The following is a 20832-nucleotide window of genomic DNA, read 5'->3' as shown; positions in this document are numbered from 1 at the left end:
AATAGACGTTGGTGCTTCGCACTGTAGAAGGTTGTATCATATGCGCGATATCCCTGCGACTTGCGTTTCTTTGCGCATGGATGATTCTCCTGAACTCAACATTCCAGCCGCTTCCGCATTTGTGTTCAAGAAGATGCCGTGTGATCGTCAGCTGATACTGGCATTATTTTTTTTTTAAATAAAATACGACTTTAAGTGAACCGCTTAAAGTTGATATAGTCCGGAAAGAAAGCTGCACCTTAGGGGAATGCTGAACAAGTGAAGATGGACTCAAATCCACCACACCTCAAAACAAACTTTGCAGACAATGACAGGTAACAACAGACTGTCAGTTCAGAGAGGAAGTATGCTGTAATGCTCGTTGATCTTTTGTTTTATACACTACGTTTGTTTTCTTTATCCCACAGGTTGCAAATGTTGAAAAATGCTTTTGAAAAAAAGTATGGAAAGTCTCCCAAATTCTATGCACATGCACCAGGGAGGGTAAATCTCATAGGTAATTCAGATTCGAATAACATCAATAACAGTTCCTTACTTTCGTCTACGTCCTGATATAGAACTGCTCCAACTTTCTCCCCATTGTTCCAGGGGAACATGTTGATTATTGTGGGTATTCTGTACTTCCCATGGCCATCGAACAGAGTATTCTTGCAGCTGTCTCTTTGAATGATTCGGAGACAATAGAGCTGGCCAATACAAATCCTCAATACAAGTAATGCATACATTTACAATATCATTTTTTAAGTACATTCATTCATTAATGAATTCATAAGTCAACATATTAATTCAGTGAAGTATCAAATTAGCCATGTATTTATTTATATTGACAGGGATTTTAGAGTGTCTGGCACAGAAGAAATTGAAATTGGCAAAGACAATCCACAGTGGCACAATTACTTTCTCTGTGGTGTCAAAGGCATTCAGGTAATTCATGTTTGAATGTTTACTTTAGTCCAGGGTGTATTCAGTAATGCTTCATCTATTCATTGTTTTGTTCCATGCACAGCAATGATCACACATATAACGTCATGTTTTTTCCCATTATAATGTTCCCACCAGGAGAACTTCAGCCTCCCCAGTTTGGTTGGGATGCAGTGTGTTGTTGATGGAACCATCCCGGCCAGCTCAGGCCTGTCCAGCTCTAGTGCCTTAGTGTGTTGTGCTGGCCTGGTCACAATGGAGGCCAATGAGAAGTCCCTCTCCAAGGTACTCTGTGACATAAGCCTGATTGTGATTGCTTTGATTTGAATAACACTATAATGTGTGTCATCATAGCTGTTATAATAGCTTGATTTATGTATCTACGTCTCAAGGTGGCACTTGCTGAAATCTGTGCCAAATGTGAGCGATACATTGGAACTGAAGGAGGGGGAATGGACCAATCCATCTCGTTTCTGGCAGAGAAAGGAACCGTGTGTACAAAATCAGTTTTTACATTCTAAAATATGAAAGGATTGCATGGCTGCTAACCACAGACACCAACCAACCGAGACATAAACATGTCATCACGAGCAGGTGTGTTTTACAACCTATGGGTGGGAGCCTAGCACAGGGGTCGAAAGCAATCAAACATTTAGATCTGAGAAGGCACTTAAATCTGACATGTGAAACAAATAGCCTAAGATTAGATATTTAACCTCTCCATAGTGTGTACCCTTTAAGACTAGTTTAAAGTAACAAATAATGAGTTCGACCACCTCTTATCATTACGGATCCCATCACAGGCCAAGCTGATTGAGTTCAACCCGCTGCGTGCCACTGATGTCCAGCTTCCGGGCGGTGCCGTGTTTGTGATCTCCAACTGCTGTGTGGAGATGAACAAGGCGGCCTCTTCTCACTTCAACATCCGTGTGGTGGAGTGTCGGATAGCTACAAAGGTATGATCCTTTACTCAGAGAGTTGACTTGTAACCAAAAGGTTGCTAGGCTCCTCGTAGCGAGTGTAGAGTGTCCAGGTGTTCCTGAGCAAGACACCTCACCCTAACTTCTCCCAACGTGCTGGCACTGTCGCCCTGTGTGATTGACTCTGCTGTCGGTGTGTGAATGTGTGTAGGGAACGTTGTACGTTCCATAAAAAGCATCTGCAAATTGCCCTAAATGCAAATGTAATGTGTCCAGAGTATGTATTACATTCCTGAAACCCTAAATATACCAATGTGAGCGTAATGGTAACAAAAACAACAACATGCTTAAAGGCAGGTGTCCCAGAAATGCATAAGCCTATAATGTGTCTCATAATGGGCATACAGTATCTTGTCATCAATAGCCGACACTCTTATCCAGTCTAATGGAATACCTGGGGTGGATGCAGATGCTGGCCAAGGTAAAGGGTCTGGAGTGGAAGAGGTTGGTGAAGCTGGCCCAGGTGCAGGCCGAGCTGGGGGCCTCTCTGGAGGAGATGCTGAGCCTGGTAGAGGAGGTGCTGCACTCTGACGCATACAGCAGAGCTGAGATCTGCCAGGCCCTGGGCATCACCCCTGAGCAGTTCAGTACAGACCTGCTCAGTTCCAACACACAGCATGGTAGGAGCATGGCCAGAGGCTTCAAATACTTTCCAGTGCCGGTCTTGTGAGGCTCAAGGCTAACATTCAGCATTTGTTCTTTCCCTTGTTTCTGCTGGTGTCTTTTGTAGTCACTCACTTCAAGCTGTACCAGCGGGCCAGGCATGTGTATGGGGAGGCCTCACGGGTCCTGTGTTTCAAGAGCGTGTGTGATTCTCAGCCCGCTGACTCCATACCTCTCCTGGGAGACTTGATGAAGGAGAGCCACGCCAGCTGCAGAGACCTGTATGAATGCAGCTGTCCTGAACTGGACCAGTTGGTCGACATTTGTTTGTGAGTAACTTTTCATAGCACCTATGATTTTAAGCATCTAACTTAATCAACTTATATAATTGAGATCTCAGAGTCAATTGAGATCTAATATACCTCCGATAGTGTGGTTAAGTTTGATGCAGCGGTTTTGTTTGGCCAAATTTTTATGTCTGATATTGTTTGCGACCCCGATGTCCTCCAACTTTGTGCATCTGCTTCCACATACATAACCCGAACCCAGTCTGTCTCTATTATCAACGTACCAGATCCCTTCATGAGACCTTTAAAGATCCCATATCATGCGTTTTTAGGGTTAATAATTGCATTTGGGGGTACTACTAGAATAGGGTTACATGCCTGTATGTTTAAAAAATACCCCTTATTATTCTCACACTGTCAATTTGTAGTGTGATTGGTCTGACGCTTTGCACGTGCGTTGCCAAATTCCCCCCCCCCCCCCCCCGAGAAGTTTTTAAACATTGTGGGAAGCTGGGACTTCTGCACTTCAGCACCGCCTATTGATGTCTGATGTCACACTATTACGGAATTAATAGCTGTTTTACGCACTATAGAGGGGCGTGCTCGGTGGGTGCGAAAACTCCCTCTGGCTCATACTTAGATTTTTCTAGCTTAGCATACGTAAAACATGTATTCATACGTCGTGTAAAAGTCTAAAACAAAAGGAAAAGTCGAAAAAAGCATGATATCACCCCTTTTAAAAATAGGAAGACGACGGAAGTAAAGTATGAGAAATGTTATCTCATGGTTGGGTAACGCTAGCGTAACATGTGTCCTCCTGGTGATGTGAAGGGGTCTGTGTTTTGCTGATACGCTGGTGTGACACGGTGTAAAAATGCGTATCCTTTCTGCTGCCGGGGAGCAGGAAGGCGGGTGCGGTGGGGTCCCGGCTGACGGGGGCCGGCTGGGGCGGCTGTGCGGTCTCCATGGTTCCAAGTGACAAGGTGCAGTCGTTCATACGAACAGTGAGGGAGACGTTCTACGCCCCGGAGCCCCGCAGGGCAGCCATGGAGAAGCAGAGTCTGTTTGTGTCAAAGCCTGGAGGTGGAGCCACCATCTTTATCGAGGAGTAAAGCTGTTCACATCGTGTTTACAACCGCTTTTGATTAATAATCAATTCCTTTGGGAGAATCCTTTTTAAATGTTTTTTTGGAAAAGGTGGTTAGAAGAAGATGCATTCTTTAAACTGTGACCAAATTAAAGGGACTCTGATTTTACAGAATGTATAAGCAATCACTCTTTGCAGGGACTGTTTTTACTGTAATCATAGTAGAAAACATATGTTCTTCTTCAATGATGAGATTAAAATAATTATCTGATAAAAGATGTGTATCCTGTATGTTTTGTGAGCCCCCCCCCCCCCCCCCCCCCCCCCCCATACTCCCATAAGAGGCCTACTGCAGGTCCTCCAGAACCAAAACAGATTCAAGAATTAGAAAAAAAAACATGCATTGTTTTTTCAATAGAATATGTCATGAATAACAGTGTAAAGAATACAACCCAGGATATTGCATAATATCGAAAGAGATGGTTGCTATAATAGCCATTTCTTTAACCACTAATTGATTTGGCTGTGATTTGGTTCATTAGAGCCGCCTTGTGAACATCTGCGGTATTGCAGTTAACTTTGTGTTGGCGTCGTCTCAAAGGCAGGGAAGTTTAGAGGGTATAAAACTGTAGGACTACCTTCTGTGGACATGATATGCGCTAGCCTTCTTCAACCCAATACCGTTCACAGGTGGGGTATTCCACCAATTGAACACAAAGGGCCCCACACAAGATAAACGGTATTCTATACTTAAAATATATAGGCCTAGTATATATTGGATGAGGATGATATAGTTAGGGCAGCAAGTCCTTCTCATTGGCCTACACATTACCACTGTCTGCCTGGTCTTGCCGGCATTCCTCCAGACCTCTTTCCTTTCCTTCATCCACCATGCTCAATGTTGGACCTGGTGGGACAATTGGAATCTGTCCCTTAAGGGGGTTACTATGATCAGTCTTTGTCTTTATCTGGTTTAGTGTTCATTCTCCCCTTGTCCACCAAATGTCCTTAGACATTTTCCCTCCCCTTACAGCTCCAACCTGCAATCACCTTATTCCACTCACCTTTGTGTCATTCATTATCGTCCCACCTCCACCTCATTCCCTGATGATTGTCTCCCCATTTATACAAGGTCACCTCTTTTGTTCACCTGTCGGTTATTTGTTGTTGTCATGTCCCTCGTGGTTCCTCAATTGCAGTGGAGATGATCAAGATCCTTTATTAAAGGTCCTTTTTCGTTATCTATCCTGAGTTGTCTGCAATTGGATCTTTACCTCTTTGATCCTGCTGCCCGCCAGCACCCGAACGGGAAAACAATGGGGAAGAGTTAGGACGACAATCTGTCTATTGTCGGTCACTTTCTGTCTCTTGAGAATTGGTCAATGCCGCTTTGACAGTTGCTTTTCTCCAAAAGCAGATCTACCGTTGAATACATTATTTGATGAACACAGTGGAAAATAAAGAGATGGGCACTCTATGAAAGCATTTTTATTTATGTTTATTTATGTGGAAAAGGGCTAACGTCAAAATAATATATAACACTTCACTACCGGTGCTGTTTGGGGTCAAGAAGTACGCTGACGTCCTGTTGGAGGCAGTGGAGATCCCTGACCTACAGGTGAACCACGGGCAGAACCTCAATGAACCTTGGCCCACCAGTAGGAGCTCAGTGTTGGAAAATCTTGACAATCCCGGCAAAACAAGTCTTACAGATGTTTTCCCCCCAATATTGTCTTCTTTTTAATGATTATTCTTTAAATTAGAAGCTTTGAAGATTTAAGTAAAAAGTACAGAGATGAAATTGTTTTATTTCAGTATGAAATGCCTCACCTCACAGCACCAATGGGACCGATTCAGGTGATCTAAAGTATCTATTTGGCAGATGAGGCTGTGTGGCTCAATGTGGACATTCCCTCAAACACAAGAAGTAGGCCTACCCCAATGTGTTTGGTATTCGAGACAGCACTTACCTGCTGACAGCTGAACGGCCGCTGCTGTGGGTGTTTCATAACTTTATCATTCTAGTTCTACCTTCAGTAAACATGCTGCATGTGAACTATGGTTCAACCCTTTTTTTACTCAACACTATACCAAAAGAGTACCATGACTAACCCTTTATTAAATTTAGTAAAGTAAAGTAAGCATTAACTAACAGTTAATTAGGCCTAACTGTTAACTAATGGTGTAGTATAATTTGCTAAAGATCCTCATGTTTACTAATTCCAAATCAGGTAATGGGGTTTCTTCCTAAGGTATTAATGTATACATTATTTAATAGGGTAAGGGTTGAAGAGCTTGGTGGATTTATATGTATAGTGTCCCTTCCTTTGCATTGTTGACATATCTTTCAGCGTATGGGTAAATGTGAGGCGCTCATAGTTGAGCACATCGAGTGGCCACAGGTTAGAAATATTATGATGGCAAACATAAATTAAGTAATTGCCATGGTTTTTATTTGGGGTCCTTTAATTTTCTTAGGTAGCCTTAAAATGAAATAAACATGCTAAGTTCTTCAGGGAAAGAGGGGTCGAATCCAAAGGAATAGCTTTAAAGAGACTTTATTTGTATAAAGTATTTTCGGTATGGTAAACTGATGCTCTGAAGTAAAGAGAGATTGAAGATGTGCCTTAGCACGTGCGAGAGTATTCTCCCAGCTGATCCAAAACATAAACCCACGTATGTCCTATCGCTGCCTGGAGAGTTCTAAAGTCAATGTGGGTCTGTAGGCTGTTAAGAGTCTGATCAGCGCGGTTCGGAAGTAGTAGGGGGAAGCCGATGTAAGATAATCTTCAGTACTTTCTCGCCTGGTCTGTGATGCTGCCTTCTGTGGCTAAAGTATTTATTACAGTCTTCAGTAAGGTTTTGCTCCCCTTGTGGTTATGTATGGTATTTACGGCTTATATGTTTGGTCCTGTATCTTTGGTATGAAGGTATTATTGTAGCAAAAGTCTTTAGCACCTGTAACTGCAGAATTTGAATGCGTACACTAAAGTCACAGTAAATTTGAAGTCGTATATATTTATTTTGCATGTGTACTCTAAAGTCACAAATGTGTAACAGTACATTTGTAGTCGTAAAAAAAATATAAATATTTTTTATACCATTGTAAACACAAAATAGGGTCTACGAGTACGCTAATCTGTGTTACAGGTGCACAAATCCTTTTGCTACAATTATTGCAGCGCAGTTGGTGCAAAACACATTCGCACACCCGTGTTTCATAATCTGAGAACATGCCCAAAAGGTGTGCATTCGTAAACCCAAATTTGAACAAATGCATCAGAAGTTGCACATCTGTGAACGCTATGTTAATTCAGCATTTTAATGAGCGATCACAAAACCATTTTACAACTGCTCGAATCTGCTCCTGCAAGTCTCAGCTGTGGGGTTTTTTGCAGGTTGTTTTGCAACACCCCTAGGTGGTAAATGTGTAGCAAAAGTATTCGTATCCGTAGATGACAGAGCGTCCGTGAGCGGGACAAAATAGTCCCGCCCATAATTTCCTAATCCAATGAAAATCGCCGGCAGGGATGCATTTCTCAAATTACACTGGGACCCACCCCGTGCCAGCCATGGAGCTATAAAGATCGCAGCATACTCAGCACGGGATACGTTTCTTTCTGGAGAAGTGAAGAGGGCGTCCTACTGAACGGAGATGGGTATCCTACATTATGTTAAATGAAATGACTTAGTTCAAGTGAATTCCCCCACCTCGGATACCCACCTCCGTTCACAACACATTCTCACTCCGAGCGCGTCGATTTCTGACGAACGGTCAGTGACTTTTGCTTCAGTTTCTGACGCAAAAGGGTACCCTTGCGCTGCTTTTTTAGACGCATGGGGTTTTCAGCAGCCATCGGGTCCCCCGTCAAAGGGTTATTGTAACTAGTTGAAAACCCCATGCGTCTAAAAAAGCAGCGCATGGGTACCCTTTTGCGTCAGAAACTGAAGCAAAAGTCACTGACCGTTCGTCAGAAATCGACGCGCTCGGAACCCAACGGAACCCAACGCTCGGCTACCCAACACTGATCAAAAAAACGATTGTTTCTCTCAATCAAAGCACCAAACAGGACAACTGATGCCCAGAGCCTTAACCCATACATGTTGTGTAATTAACAAGGACACGTTGGTGTAGTTGTGTTGAGGAATGTCACAGATGTCACTGTAAAATCGCCGTTTTTGTGCAGCCATCGGCTCTTCCGTTAGCCAATGGGATGAATGCTTATAGCTTCATATATTGCCGTGGAGGGATTACATTGCAATGATTGGAAAAACCCCTGCGTCGAAAAAAGAAGCACAAGGTCCTCCGTTAGCCAATGGGATGAATGCTCATATAGCGTCTCTATGTGCAGCCATCGGCTCTTCCGTTAGCCAATGGAATGAATGCTCATAGCTTCATATATTGCCGTGGAGGGATTACATTGCAATGAGTGGAAAACCCCCTGCGTCGAAAAAAGAAGCGCAAGGTCCTCCGTTAGCCAATGGGATATGAATGCTCATAGCGTCTCTATGTGCAGCCATCGGGTCCCCCGTCAAAGGGTTACATTGTAACTAGTTGAAAACCCCATGCGTCTAAAAAAGCAGCGCAAGGGTACCCTTTTGCGTCAGAAACTGAAGCAAAAGTCACTGACCGTTCGTCAGAAATCGACGCGCTCGGAGTGAGAATGTGTTGTGAACGGAGGTGGGTATCCGAGGTGGGGGAATTCACTTGAACTAAGTCATTTCATTTAACATAATGTAGGATACCCATCTCCGTTCAGTAGGACGCCCTCTTCACTTCTCCAGAAAGAAACGTATCCCGTGCTGAGTATGCTGCGATCTTTATAGCTCCATGGCTGGCACGGGGTGGGTCCCAGTGTAATTTGAGAAATGCATCCCTGCCGGCGATTTTCATTGGATTAGGAAATTATGGGCGGGACTATTTTGTCCCGCTCACGGACGCTCTGTCATCTACGGATACGAATACTTTTGCTACACATTTACCACCTAGGGGTGTTGCAAAACAACCTGCAAAAAAACCCACAGCTGAGACTTGCAGGAGCAGATTCGAGCAGTTGTAAAATGGTTTTGTGCTCGCTCATTAAAATGCTGAATTAACATAGCGTTCACAGATGTGCAACTTCTGATGCATTTGTTCAAATTTGGGTTTACGAATGCACACCTTTTGGGCATGTTCTCAGATTATGAAACACGGGTGTGCGAATGTGTTTTGCACCAACTGCGCTGCAATAATTGTAGCAAAAGGATTTGTGCACCTGTAACACAGATTAGCGTACTCGTAGACCCTATTTTGTGTTTACAATGGTATAAAAAATATTTATATTTTTTTTACGACTACAAATGTACTGTTACACATTTGTGACTTTAGAGTACACATGCAAAATAAATATATACGACTTCAAATTTACTGTGACTTTAGCGTACGCATTCAAATTCTGCAGTTACAGGTGCTAAAGACTTTTGCTACAATAATACCTTCATACTTTGGGTCCATGTGTGGGTAGTTTAAGATTCTTAAAATACGTAACAAACAAAACAAGGACAACTAAAGAGTTGTTCCTTTTGTGGCGACCTGTGGACATTCCAAGTATTGCATGTGTTGCCAAGTTTGCGTTGATCAGGGTTTGAGCAGCAGCCGGTCAGTAGGCGTTATCAATGGGAAGGAACTAGTGGCGTCCGCAGCCAAGTCCGTCGCCGTGTTCTGTCGACACTAAGTGCGCCACAGATTGGGACCTTATCCCGTGTCAGGTGGGTCGTTCTCCTTATTTCCTCAGAAAGCCACACACAAGGTATGACATATATAACCTATACCCTACGATCTTTTATCCATACTATTCATATTCCTTTCCGGACCCTATAGGGGTGAATACTATGCATAAAATATTTGTATCCGTTTGTTTAGGATATTAGTGGCTGATGCATAGTAATATACTTTGTCATACTTGTTCCCACTACCGACCAAATGTAACTGCAGAATAAGAACAAGATTGGCATAGTCGTTTTTAAAATCCATGTAGGCCTAATTGGTGCAGATTGTCGGAAATCCAGCTCCAATAGTTTCTCCTTCTATATGGATAGGGTCTATCTTATTACGCAGCCGAATGTATGCCAACAGAGCTAGTACACTTTCACAACAAAGTAGACTACAGTTGAAGTAGCCGACGACGACCTGCCTTGGTTAATTGTCTAGAAAGCCTAAACTATAGTGTCATCCCTAAAGTTTTTTAAATGATGGAAGGGTAGGATTAACCAACGTCCCGGAAGCAATGTATGACTTTGAACATGGGGAGGAATATCCGTTGTGTTGTAACCTTTTGAATTGAACATTTTCTATGACAGCTGCTTTTATCTATCATAGAATTATGCACCCCAATGTAAAGAGAAACTCTTAACAACAATGTGTTCATCTCTCACAGGATGTCCGCCATGTATCGCCTGAAGCAATGCTACCCAAAAGGAATGAGCATTTCTAACCTCCACACAAGCAGCCAGGCTTGTGCTAAAGAGCATTTCAAAATGCTTGTGCTTGGAGGAGGAAGTGGGGGCATTGCAATGAGTGCTCGGATGAAGAGAAGGTTTGGAGCAGATAATGTGGCTGTTGTGGAGCCTGCTGAGGCAAAGAGCTATTCTTCACCATCAGATCTTTGACTGTTCAGAATCAGATTCACCCTTCCCAAGATGAAAACCTAAACATAGCGATCTCGTTCTGCAGACCCACTACTACCAGCCCATCTGGACCTTGGTGGGAGCTGGGGCCAAAACATTGGCCTCCTCGGGTCGCCCCACAGCCAGCGTTGTGCCCTCCGGAGTGAAGTGGGTGAAATCCAGAGTCCAGGAGATCAACCCAGACTCAAACACCGTGATCACAGACGATGGGAAAGAGGTAGGACTAACAGTTCAATCTCCTTATGTTCGGTCACCAGTTTCTTTCACATTCATTTCAATCTTCCATTTTACTTCAACAGATATCCTACGAGTATTTGATTGTTGCCCTCGGTATCCAACTCCATTATGAAAAGGTAGTGTAACTTTTCTCTATTTTTCTTTTCTTCAATTTATTTTATGTTTGTATTGGTATCACAACTGTGATACAAAGATGTGTATCGTCCACACTCTCAGATTAAACATGGTCTTATGTACCTGACGGACATAAGACCGTGAGAACCCTTTTTGTCTTGGTGTTTCTTGGTAACCTTTGTGCCTTTATGCCTATCAAAGTCACAAACGTTCATTGTTGCTTGGTAAATGCAGCCTGTGTCTTCCCATGATCGTGCTTCATTAAATCAAATACTCTTCTGTCAAGATACCCCTACAATTTAATTTTTTTTATTAATTAGATTAAGGGTCTGCCGGAGGCATTTGACCATCCAAACATTGGCTCAAACTATTCAATCCAAACTGTGGAGAAGACATGGATAGCCCTACAGAACTTCAAGGAGGGAAACGCCGTCTTCACCTTCCCCAACACGCCGGTGAAATGTGCAGGAGCTCCACAAAAGATCATGTACCTCGCAGACTCTTACCTACGAAAGGTGACCAAATGTTTCAGTCATTTGAACTTCGGTGACTAGAGAGATGGGCCTTTTTGCGCATGAAATGCTAATGTTGTTTATGTTCCAATGTAAGACAGGGAAAAGGGAAAAGGCCAAAATAATATACAATACTTCACTACCGGTGCTGTTTGGGGTCAAGAAGTACGCTGATGTTCTGTGGGAGATAGTGAGAAGCCGGAACATACAAGTGAACCACAGGCAGAACCTCATTGAAGTGCGGGCCGACCAAAGGGAGGCTGTGTTCGAAAATCTTGACAATCCTGGTGAAACCAACGTTGTACAGGTGCTTTTCCAGATCTGCTTTCTCCCAATTAAAGTCAACTGAACATTTGTAATTTACGTATAATATTTGACATTAGTATGTGTATGTTTATTTCAGTATGAACTGCTTCACGTCACACCACCAATGGGGCCGATACAGGTGATCAAAAGTAGCTCATTGGCTGATGAGGCTGGTTGGCTCAATGTGGACAAGGAATCCCTCCAACACAAGAACTACCCCAACGTGTTTGGCATTGGAGACTGCACTAACCTGCCAACAGCCAAAACCGCAGCTGCAGTGGGTATGTCAAATTAATCTTTCATGACCTCGATTGAATTTAAGATAACGATCTACCTTTGTTGGGTGTGTGTGTCTGTTTTAACTTCCTTACAACCTTGATTTGTTTCCTGTGTCTCACATGATTACAGTCATTTAAATTGTATATTCCAGTCAATCACTGTTAAAACTCTGTGAAACACACCCATGGAACTTGGAAGGGCATGTTGAATATAGATTATGATCACTGGTAAACTACCTGCTTGAGATCAGGTTACACGTACACAACATTGCTTCTATTTAGTCCATGCTACGTGCCCAATGCCTCATGCCAACTGTCCAAGTTTCTGTCTGGGAATTGGTGAATTCTCTGCTTAATTCCTATTAATACCATGTATCTTACAGGTATAACCTCCTGTAAGATGGTAGTATATTATTAATCTTTTATACTTACATTTACTTGATGAGTTTGCATGTTTTTTTGGGTATATTTATAGAGATTGTAGTTTTAAGATTATTCCCTTAAAGTTGCAATGTGTTGCATTTCATCCTATCTTAAAATAACCTGGACATATATGTGGTCAATGCTGATCGATAGGGATTTCTATAATGTTTATAGGGGGAGCGGCTCAATCGTACACATTGTGACTAATGGTAATTGGTGTCTGTAGACAGTGTAGACAGAAGATAAAGAAGGGTGGTTTATAAACTTATGCTTTGATAAGATAAGAAAGACTTTATTGTCATTGTACAGTCACCTATACAACGAAATTGGGAGTGCCAACTGAAGGTGCATTACACATACAAAATAAATAAAAGAAAAAATAAGGCTTGAGGATTAGCCTACCATCTATGGCATGTAAATATAATAATTGCATAGTTTTGTTACTTTTTATAATGTATTTATTTAGTTGAGTGGATTGGAAATTAAAGTGGGTATCATCAGTATCCACAGATTTATATTTTGGTTTTATTTATCGTGCTATAGCCATAGGTGAATCCCTGCAGAGTTTGTGATAGCCTAACATTATGATTTTCACATTTCCCATCAATGGAGGATCAAATGGTCTGAAACATAATGATAAATATGTTTTTCAGCTGCACAGACTGCAATCCTGGACAGAACTATTAGCAAGGTCCTGAAAAACCAGAAGCCTGATAGAAAGGTGAGAGAAATTAATAGTTAAAGTATTAGATCTTTACTACTATAGGAAAGAATTAGAACTTGGATTCGATTTCCCACAGGTTTCCTCCCTGATTTCCCCGTCTGTTTGAGTCCACTAAATAACTTTGGATGAAAGTGTCAGAATAATCAATAGTAATACTATTTCATCATATCGATGTCTGTGTATTCTTCACAGTATGACGGCTACACATCCTGTCCCCTGGTGACGAGCTACAGCACGGTGGTTCTGGCCGAGTTCGACTACACCGGACAGCCACTGGAGACCTTCCCTGTGAACCAGGGCAAGGAGAGCAGGATAATGTACCACATGAAGGCCGACCTCATGCCCCACATATACTGGCAGGGGCTGCTCAAGTATGTACACCGTCACATGAACCCAAACTTCCCAGTGCAATCGATTAATGTCAAGAGTGGTAATTTCACAGCCTGTAACTTGATTGATTCATGTTTACCTCCATTTGGTTTTAGGGGCTTTTGGGGGGGACCAGGACCCTACAGAAAACTGCTTCACCTTGGAATGAAATAAGAATTGGCTCTGGATGTGTCGACATTCACATCGTTGTGATGAAGATCGTTTTCCTATTTTCAATGTTGTCTTAAACTTTATTCAGATATTTTTCATGTTTCAATGTTTTAAATGCCATTTTCATGCAGTAGTAAGCATAATAGCTGGTGTATAAATCATATTACATATGTTGTCTCAAACCCAGGTCCTACCGAAACAGTGAATGGTCAACTCTATAAAACCACATGTAACATTAACACACGTTGCAATAAACGAACAGCACAACTACAATCCCCTTATCAGCATGCCCTGGTGTGTGTTGATTCATGTCAGAACTTTTGACTCTAGAGCGCAACATGCATGCGCGTGTGTCCCGGTGGCGCGCTCAGTCGTGAAAACATTGTGCACGAGTCCGCTCTGCCACGTTCTCTTGCGCGTGTCGCGTTCTCGCAGCACGCGAACGATGTTTGTGGCGAGGCGGGAAATGGCGTCCACGGACATGGCTGGTTTGTGATTAGCTTAAGGAGCTAACGAGCTAACGAGACAGCTGGCAGCGACCTCCGCGTCCCGACCCAGTCACCGCCCCCCCGGTCGAGGCTCACAGCTGTCAGCCTGCGTCGAGTCTGAAGAGTTTAGCAGATCACCGGTAAGAAATCAACCGAGTAAACAAACAGTTTCCCAGAGCTAGCCTGTGTTTTTGTTGCTAAATGCTAACGCAATAGGTTAGCTCCCTGCGTGCGGACTGTGGAGGGGGCGTGGTCTAGCTAATCTTAAACAGCGCGAGGAGCGGATCGGAACGTCTGCCTCGTGCCGTTAACAGCGACACCTGTCAATCACGCCCTTTGCATCGTGTAGACATGCCAACGTAGATCACCTGGAAACGATTTCCCGAAATATGAACCCTGTGGTGTTGAGGCCTTTTGCCTGTGGGGCCGGGCTCCAGTTGAGGTTTGGTGTCCTGGTGGCTAGCAGTAGCTCCAAACATCACAGCTCGCAGCCTCTGTAACATCTGGTCGGCACCGTGCACACCTGCATGTATGATTGTGGGCGGCTAGCTCAGTGTCGAGGTGTCCCTTAGCAATACGCCTCAGCCTGACTGCTGCTGACGAGCTGGCCGCCTCCCTGCGTGGTTGAGTCCGGCGACTCCGCTGCGTGAATGAATGATTGTCTCTTTGGATAAAATCGTCAGCAAAACCCCCTCAATTTAAATGTGGCTGCTGTACCACCACGTACATGATGAACGCCGCTAAGTGAGGGACGATGACACATGTGACATGATTGATCAAATGGAAACAGCCTCTCCATCCCTGATCCTGTTGTTAATGTGACACCTTCCGTCCCATGTTGCGTCACCGGAGGATAGACCACAACCATAACGCAACGATACGCAGCAAAAACGCGCCATGCGTTTCTGCTGCGTGTCGTTGTGTTATTGTTATTGTTATGGTCTCACAATCCGGATTCGTATTCGGCCATCATGTCAAAATTAACGAATACTCTTTTCGAACATTTCCACTTAAATGATATTTGGCGTGGTGCAGCCAGCTGGTAATTATGGTTGTGGAATATTTACTGCTTGTGGGTTTTTTAATCTTTGCTCTGGCTGGATTATTTATGACTGGAAACGTGACTTAATACGTATCGAAATATCGTAGTAGGCTATTCCTATATATGGATGTCTTGGTCATTCCAATGAATCAGGTGCAAATTGAGTGTTATGCACTTGTTTATGCAGGCCCAGGTTTGTGTGTGTGTGTGTTTGTTTGTTGCTGCAAACTGACCTTCTAGTTTGGCCAAATGTGTCAACCTTTAATCTAAACTAATATTTTCCAGGTCTCTAACCGGGATTTTCTTTGATGTTTCAGGGTTATTTTTTCTATGTGACGGTTGAGCATGATGAGGTTGAGGGTGCGTAAAGTTCCTCAACAGCCAACTGCGGGCCGTGGAAGCCGTCAGTCCAAGGCCAAGCGCAAACATTGTGAAGTGGAGCCGTCCGCGGCCAGGAGCAGGAGCAAGATGCAGAAGAACGAGACAGGCCTGTTCTCCACCATCAAGAAGTTCATCCGTGGGAACGCCGTCAAGGTGAGGGGACGAGTTGGTGGTTTTCAACGGGATAGGCTTGCACTTAGTCTAGAACCCTGATAGTCCCAAACTGTGTGCGTTGCTGAATCATTGTTTGAGTTGAATAGAAAGATGAATAAACTAATGATTAATTAAATTGTTTTAGTTCTGGTCCCTTTTTTGGGAGTTTCCATATCTATTTTTCTTATTTTACAAATATCGGATAATGTGGCCTTGCATGCTCTCTAAAGGTCGAAATTTGAATGTAACCACTCAAAACTGAAGAACTTAATTTGATAATATATTTGTTCTTAAGGATGTAAGGCTGTCACCTATTGCTTGAGCAGATTGATAAAAAATGGCTAATTTGTTGATTCAATAGTTTTAAAAAGATGATTGAAACAGAAGTACCTTTTCTAATATCCATGGAATATCCCGATGCCTTGTTTCAGGTAGAGCCGGACATACCTTCCAAAAGGAGTCGCATTGATTGTACTAAAGATGGTGACCTCATCGCATCCACGCCACAGACAGGTCTGTCCAGCAGATCAAGAGTTTGCCGGAAAACCCCAAGTAAAGGTATTGGTACAAACAGTATTTTAAATTATATTGTACATTTAGAGAAACAAATTGGGACACTTAAGTATTTCAAGTCCAGTTTTTAAAAGTTGGATTGATCTTAAGGTTTGGGACACTTTGTTGGAAATAACATTAAGGAGAGAGGTGATTGAAGTCTGCTGTCTTTCCTCAGTGACGATGGCTGGCAACAGTAAGTTCAGTAAAGCCAACGGTAAACTGGAGGCTCATGTGGAGGCCCCCAGCAGCCCCCCGCGCACCACCCTGTTGGGCACCATCTTCTCCCCCGTCTTCAACTTCTTCTCCCCAGCAACCAAGACAGGTTCACACCTTTCTGCCCACAGCACACTAACGATTCAATGTGACGTTTTGTTTTAAAACGGAATGCTTTAGATTTCAAACTTGCAGTATACATTGGAAAAAATATCACCAACCGCCAGCGATTTGTGTTCCTCTACAGCCACCCCTGGGTCGGACTCCCCTGGACAAGCCGTGGAGGCGGAGGAGATTTTGAAGCAGCTGGATATGGACAAGGTTGAAGGGATTCAAAGTAGTACACTGACGTCGACCGAAGGCCTCGCTCTGAGCCACGCAGCCCCTGTGTTGGAGCAGAAGCCCGAGGTCGCACCAGACTCCACCATAGAGGAAGGGGAGATAGTCACGGAGAACGACGTGCCCGCCCCTGCGCCAGGTACTCCCTACGTACATCACGGTGTCTGGAAGAGATTTACACTTTACAATGTGTGCAACAAAAGTTATTGAAGCTCTTTGAGAAATAAAATAAACTGGATCATAAAAACGATCCATGAGACTTTCTTCCCTAAAGTTCCACTGTTATGATTGTATTCTGTCATGTGCTACAGATTGTGTTAGAGGGTAGTGTAATACATGATGCCACTACTGTACTGTAGCGTACTGTAACCCTTACCCTCCTGGTCTTTGTTTAGCACCAGGCTGCCCTCAAGACGGCAGTTATCCACACTCAGTGCCTGCAGCCGCACCAGAGGTCTCCTACGATGAGGACTGGGAGGTGTTTGATCCGTAAGGGCAGCAGGTTATTATTCATCTTGGAGAAGGGACGCTTATGATATGACTTTTAGACTTAATGACGAAAAAAGGTCTTCTGCAGCCACCTTTTTATTTGAATTGTATTTTATGGATCGGGTTAATGTGTGATCAATCATATAACGTATAATAATGTATCTTTATTCATGTTAACGTATTGGAGCTTCATAGATGTTTCTGGATTTTTCCATTTCTTTCAGTTACTTCTTTATCAAGCACGTGCCTCCACTGAGCGACGAGCAGTTGACCCGCAAGCCGGCACTGCCTCTAAAGACCCGCAGCACACCAGAATTCTCTCTGGTGCTGGACCTGGTGAGCAACGTGCCAACACATATCGCCCTGCATAATGATATTTTAATTCATAAAATAAGGCACTCTAAAAGAGATTTCCCTGCTCTTTGAGGTGGCGCTCAATACAGGAATGAGGGGAAACTTGACAGAAGTTAACCAGCCAAAGAAGAGCAACTGAAAAACTCAGTTTGGAACATTAATAAATACAGAAATCCAGCACTCCAGACATTTTACATTCATCGTTATACACAGTATATTGTGATGTATTGTTATTGGATTGTCTCACTATATCTTGACTATCACAGAATCCCTGTATCGCGTTATTATCAGTATCGTGGGCCATGTTTCTCGTATCGTATCATGAGTTACCCGGTGTTTCTCACCCTTAAGCTTGCTACTCAAGCCGCGATGCCGCGTAGTCCCCCATGATAAGGATGTTTTCTGGGGCTTTAGGATGAGACGCTGGTGCACTGCAGTCTGAATGAGCTGGAGGACGCAGCCCTGACGTTCCCAGTGCTTTTTCAGGACGTGATATACCAGGTACGTGGCGCCACGGCTCATATTCCAACCACACACGCATTCCCCTGTCTGGCTCTCACTGACACTTTCTTCTTCTCGCCGAAGGTGTATGTTCGGTTACGGCCCTTTTTCCGGGAGTTTCTGGAGCGCATGTCCCAAATGTATGAGGTGAGTGTCCTTTAGAAAATGGGTGGCGCATCTCTCAACATCTTAGATTGGTTCACGTAGTGACATGTTTTGTCCTTCTGCTCTTTTACAGATCATCCTGTTCACGGCTTCAAAAAAGGTGTATGCCGATAAGTTGCTCAACATCCTGGACCCGAAGAAACAGCTGGTCAGGTCAGTGAACATCTTGCCCTGTTGGGACTCGAGAGGCTGGTGCACTTTACCATCGGTCCTTGTTTGTTGATGGTTGGGTTTCTGGTTGTTGCTGCAGTTGGGGTGAGATTGGATGTTAAATATTGCAGTGATAATACGTGACCCATCTTCGGTTAGTCAAACTCCACAGTTGAGGTACAAGCAGCTTGTGTTTGACCACCATGTGCAAGTGCTACATTAGAGACACAGGTTTAATCCACTTATAATGGCTTGTCAATCTCACACCTAATGATAAAAATTGGGGGCTTTAATTATGCACGTATCAACCAATAACCAACGATTGGCTCACAAAATATGGTTATTATGAAAACAAATGATGTTTGATAAATAATGCTTAAAATAAGATGAAGGCTGATCTAAAATGATGTAATATTAAATCGTAATGACGCTGTGTATCTTGAATGCTACAAAGCATGTCTGGTTTTATTGTATGTCCTAAAACTTTTGTTCTGAATGGCAGACATCGACTCTTCCGAGAGCATTGCGTGTGTGTGCAAGGAAACTACATCAAAGACTTGAACATTCTTGGAAGAGACCTTTCAAAGACCATTATTATCGACAACTCACCCCAAGCCTTTGCCTATCAGGTAACCCTTTGAGCATAGATTATTTTTTGTAATATTAATTTGGGAAAATTTAGTTTTCTTTCAAATTCTTGTAGTAGAATTTTACTTTTTAATTGTAGCTTTCCAATGGAATCCCTATTGAGAGCTGGTTTGTGGACAGAAATGACAACGAGCTTCTGAAGCTTGTTCCTTTCCTTGAGAAACTCGTGGAGCTGGTATGTTTATTGTCTTTTATGTTTTTTAAACATTGGATAATAAGCAGGATATTACTGTTCTTTCCACTGATCGTTGATTTGTCCATTCCCCTGCAGAACGAGGATGTGAGGCCACATATTCAACAGCATTTTCGCTTGCACGACCTTCTTCCCCCAGACTGAACTGCATGATGGGTAACACACTACTCCACAACAAGATGGTATCGTCATAGGAAAACTGCGACTGTACTCATTTTTACAATGGATAGGTCCTTTGCAAAGAAATTCGCCATTTCTTACAATACCACACATGAAAAAAAGAAAACACCCCACCTGTGTGTTTCTGAAGGAACACACTCCCAAGTGCACCTTGAACAAACAGAAATCACTAGAGCGGAGGGCTGCAGCAGACCTTTACACTTCGCTGGGACCTTCCTAGAAAATAACATTTTGGGAGATGTTTCGTCTTCGCTCCTTTCTGGATTTTAGACAAAATTGAATGTCATGTGTTGGAACATAAGGACCTTCTTGGCTGTCCACACACTATTGTGTATATAAATGATGTGTAAATATTTTTTTTTTCCTTACGGTTTTTACGTCTGTTTCTCTTAACTTTAAACTTTAGTATGTATTTCTTTGAATCCGGGCGCTTTTATAAAAACTAATAAAATGAAAAACGTTGCCGTTTTGTTCAGTCGATGCCACACATCTGCTCTTCAGTTGTACGCCTGCATTATTTTCTATATTTCTGTGATGTTTTACTCCATAAATGCAGTTGTTTGTGTTAAGTGCAGTTTTTTAATATTTGGGAGGAAAGCTTTCTGAAAATGAAATGTTTAAATGCTCTGTAATGTAAAGGCTATCAACGTTTCAACTGAATGCACAGCCATAAGGGCTTGGTCCTTTTGGAAAAAAATAGTATTTTGGTTGTTAATACCTTAAAGCACTCTTGTGGTGGTGGAGGGCGGTCCAGTCCTTTGTAAGTTAAAGCTAAATCTTGTCAATTTTCTATACAAGTGTATCACCTTAATCCGGGGGTGTGCTTCTTGGGGAGGGAATGCAGCACCAGCAAATTGTTGATAGGTTGCTCTGAAAGCAATTTTATTTTTATTTTTTTCCATTGTCCTGTTAGTGGGATTGTACTTATGTACTTTTATTGACAATTGAATGATCACTACTGTTGTACTGTGTTATCCAATGGTTTCCTTAAAAAATAAATTCATTTTTATAAGATTTTCGTCACTATTTTCTTTTTAGATATTGACTTGGCCACAATAAAATATAGAAAATATATACGAACGTTGGCTCAGTATGAGTGTGACATGTATACAGTGCCTTGTGTTTAGCCACCCCGCTAAATTACTAATTTCACTGGATAGCAATTAATACATTAATATATTTGATATTCAATCATAATGACAGGACAGAAAGTTATAGCGAAGCAGTTCTGAGAATTGTGCACAAAATTGTTTCAATCTCTGACCCACAAGGGGTCAGTCCACCAAATGCTAAAGGAAGGAAG

At 42.8% G+C, this 20832-nt stretch overlaps 3 protein-coding genes across 6 annotated transcripts; all 3 read left to right on the top strand.

The window, feature by feature from the left end:
* The first annotated feature begins 103 nt into the window (after window positions 1-103).
* On the top strand, window positions 104-4154 carry galk2 (galactokinase 2). Of its 2 annotated transcripts, none has more exons than XM_060061313.1 (10): window positions 104-314; window positions 408-496; window positions 589-712; window positions 831-924; window positions 1060-1206; window positions 1314-1412; window positions 1725-1877; window positions 2311-2521; window positions 2632-2833; window positions 3696-4154. In XM_060061313.1, exons 1-10 carry the CDS (start codon window positions 265-267, stop codon window positions 3901-3903), a joined length of 1377 nt encoding a protein of 458 aa, XP_059917296.1. In that variant the 5' UTR covers window positions 104-264; the 3' UTR covers window positions 3904-4154. The 2 variants fall into 2 exon arrangements, with proteins under 2 accessions (XP_059917296.1, XP_059917295.1); XM_060061312.1 differs by having other exon boundaries at window positions 119-314; window positions 2266-2521.
* Window positions 4155-9471: 5317 nt separating this feature from the next.
* Window positions 9472-13959, top strand: sqor (sulfide quinone oxidoreductase). Of its 2 annotated transcripts, none has more exons than XM_060061317.1 (10): window positions 9472-9626; window positions 10295-10493; window positions 10591-10761; window positions 10844-10897; window positions 11216-11410; window positions 11505-11714; window positions 11811-11994; window positions 13068-13135; window positions 13331-13509; window positions 13624-13959. In XM_060061317.1, the coding sequence occupies exons 2-10, from the start codon at window positions 10296-10298 to the stop codon at window positions 13679-13681; spliced, it is 1317 nt and encodes a 438-aa protein (XP_059917300.1). In that variant the 5' UTR covers window positions 9472-9626; window position 10295; the 3' UTR covers window positions 13682-13959. The 2 variants fall into 2 exon arrangements, with proteins under 2 accessions (XP_059917300.1, XP_059917299.1); XM_060061316.1 differs by having other exon boundaries at window positions 9514-9667.
* Window positions 13960-14105: 146 nt separating this feature from the next.
* ctdspl2a (CTD (carboxy-terminal domain, RNA polymerase II, polypeptide A) small phosphatase like 2a) lies at window positions 14106-20543 on the top strand. Of its 2 annotated transcripts, none has more exons than XM_060061314.1 (13): window positions 14106-14306; window positions 15526-15742; window positions 16174-16300; window positions 16473-16619; window positions 16758-16988; window positions 17245-17338; window positions 17563-17674; window positions 18107-18193; window positions 18278-18340; window positions 18432-18511; window positions 19011-19137; window positions 19236-19331; window positions 19428-20543. In XM_060061314.1, the coding sequence occupies exons 2-13, from the start codon at window positions 15554-15556 to the stop codon at window positions 19491-19493; spliced, it is 1419 nt and encodes a 472-aa protein (XP_059917297.1). In that variant the 5' UTR covers window positions 14106-14306; window positions 15526-15553; the 3' UTR covers window positions 19494-20543. The 2 variants fall into 2 exon arrangements, with proteins under 2 accessions (XP_059917297.1, XP_059917298.1); XM_060061315.1 differs by lacking the exon at window positions 14106-14306 and adding an exon at window positions 14956-15208.
* The last annotated feature ends 289 nt before the right edge of the window (window positions 20544-20832 follow it).

Source organism: Gadus macrocephalus, chromosome 9 (genome assembly GCF_031168955.1).
Source record: "Gadus macrocephalus chromosome 9, ASM3116895v1".
Lineage (NCBI taxonomy): Eukaryota > Metazoa > Chordata > Actinopteri > Gadiformes > Gadidae > Gadus > Gadus macrocephalus.
Note: the sequence above shows the minus strand (reverse complement) of the source record. Positions and strands in the feature narration are given on the sequence as shown.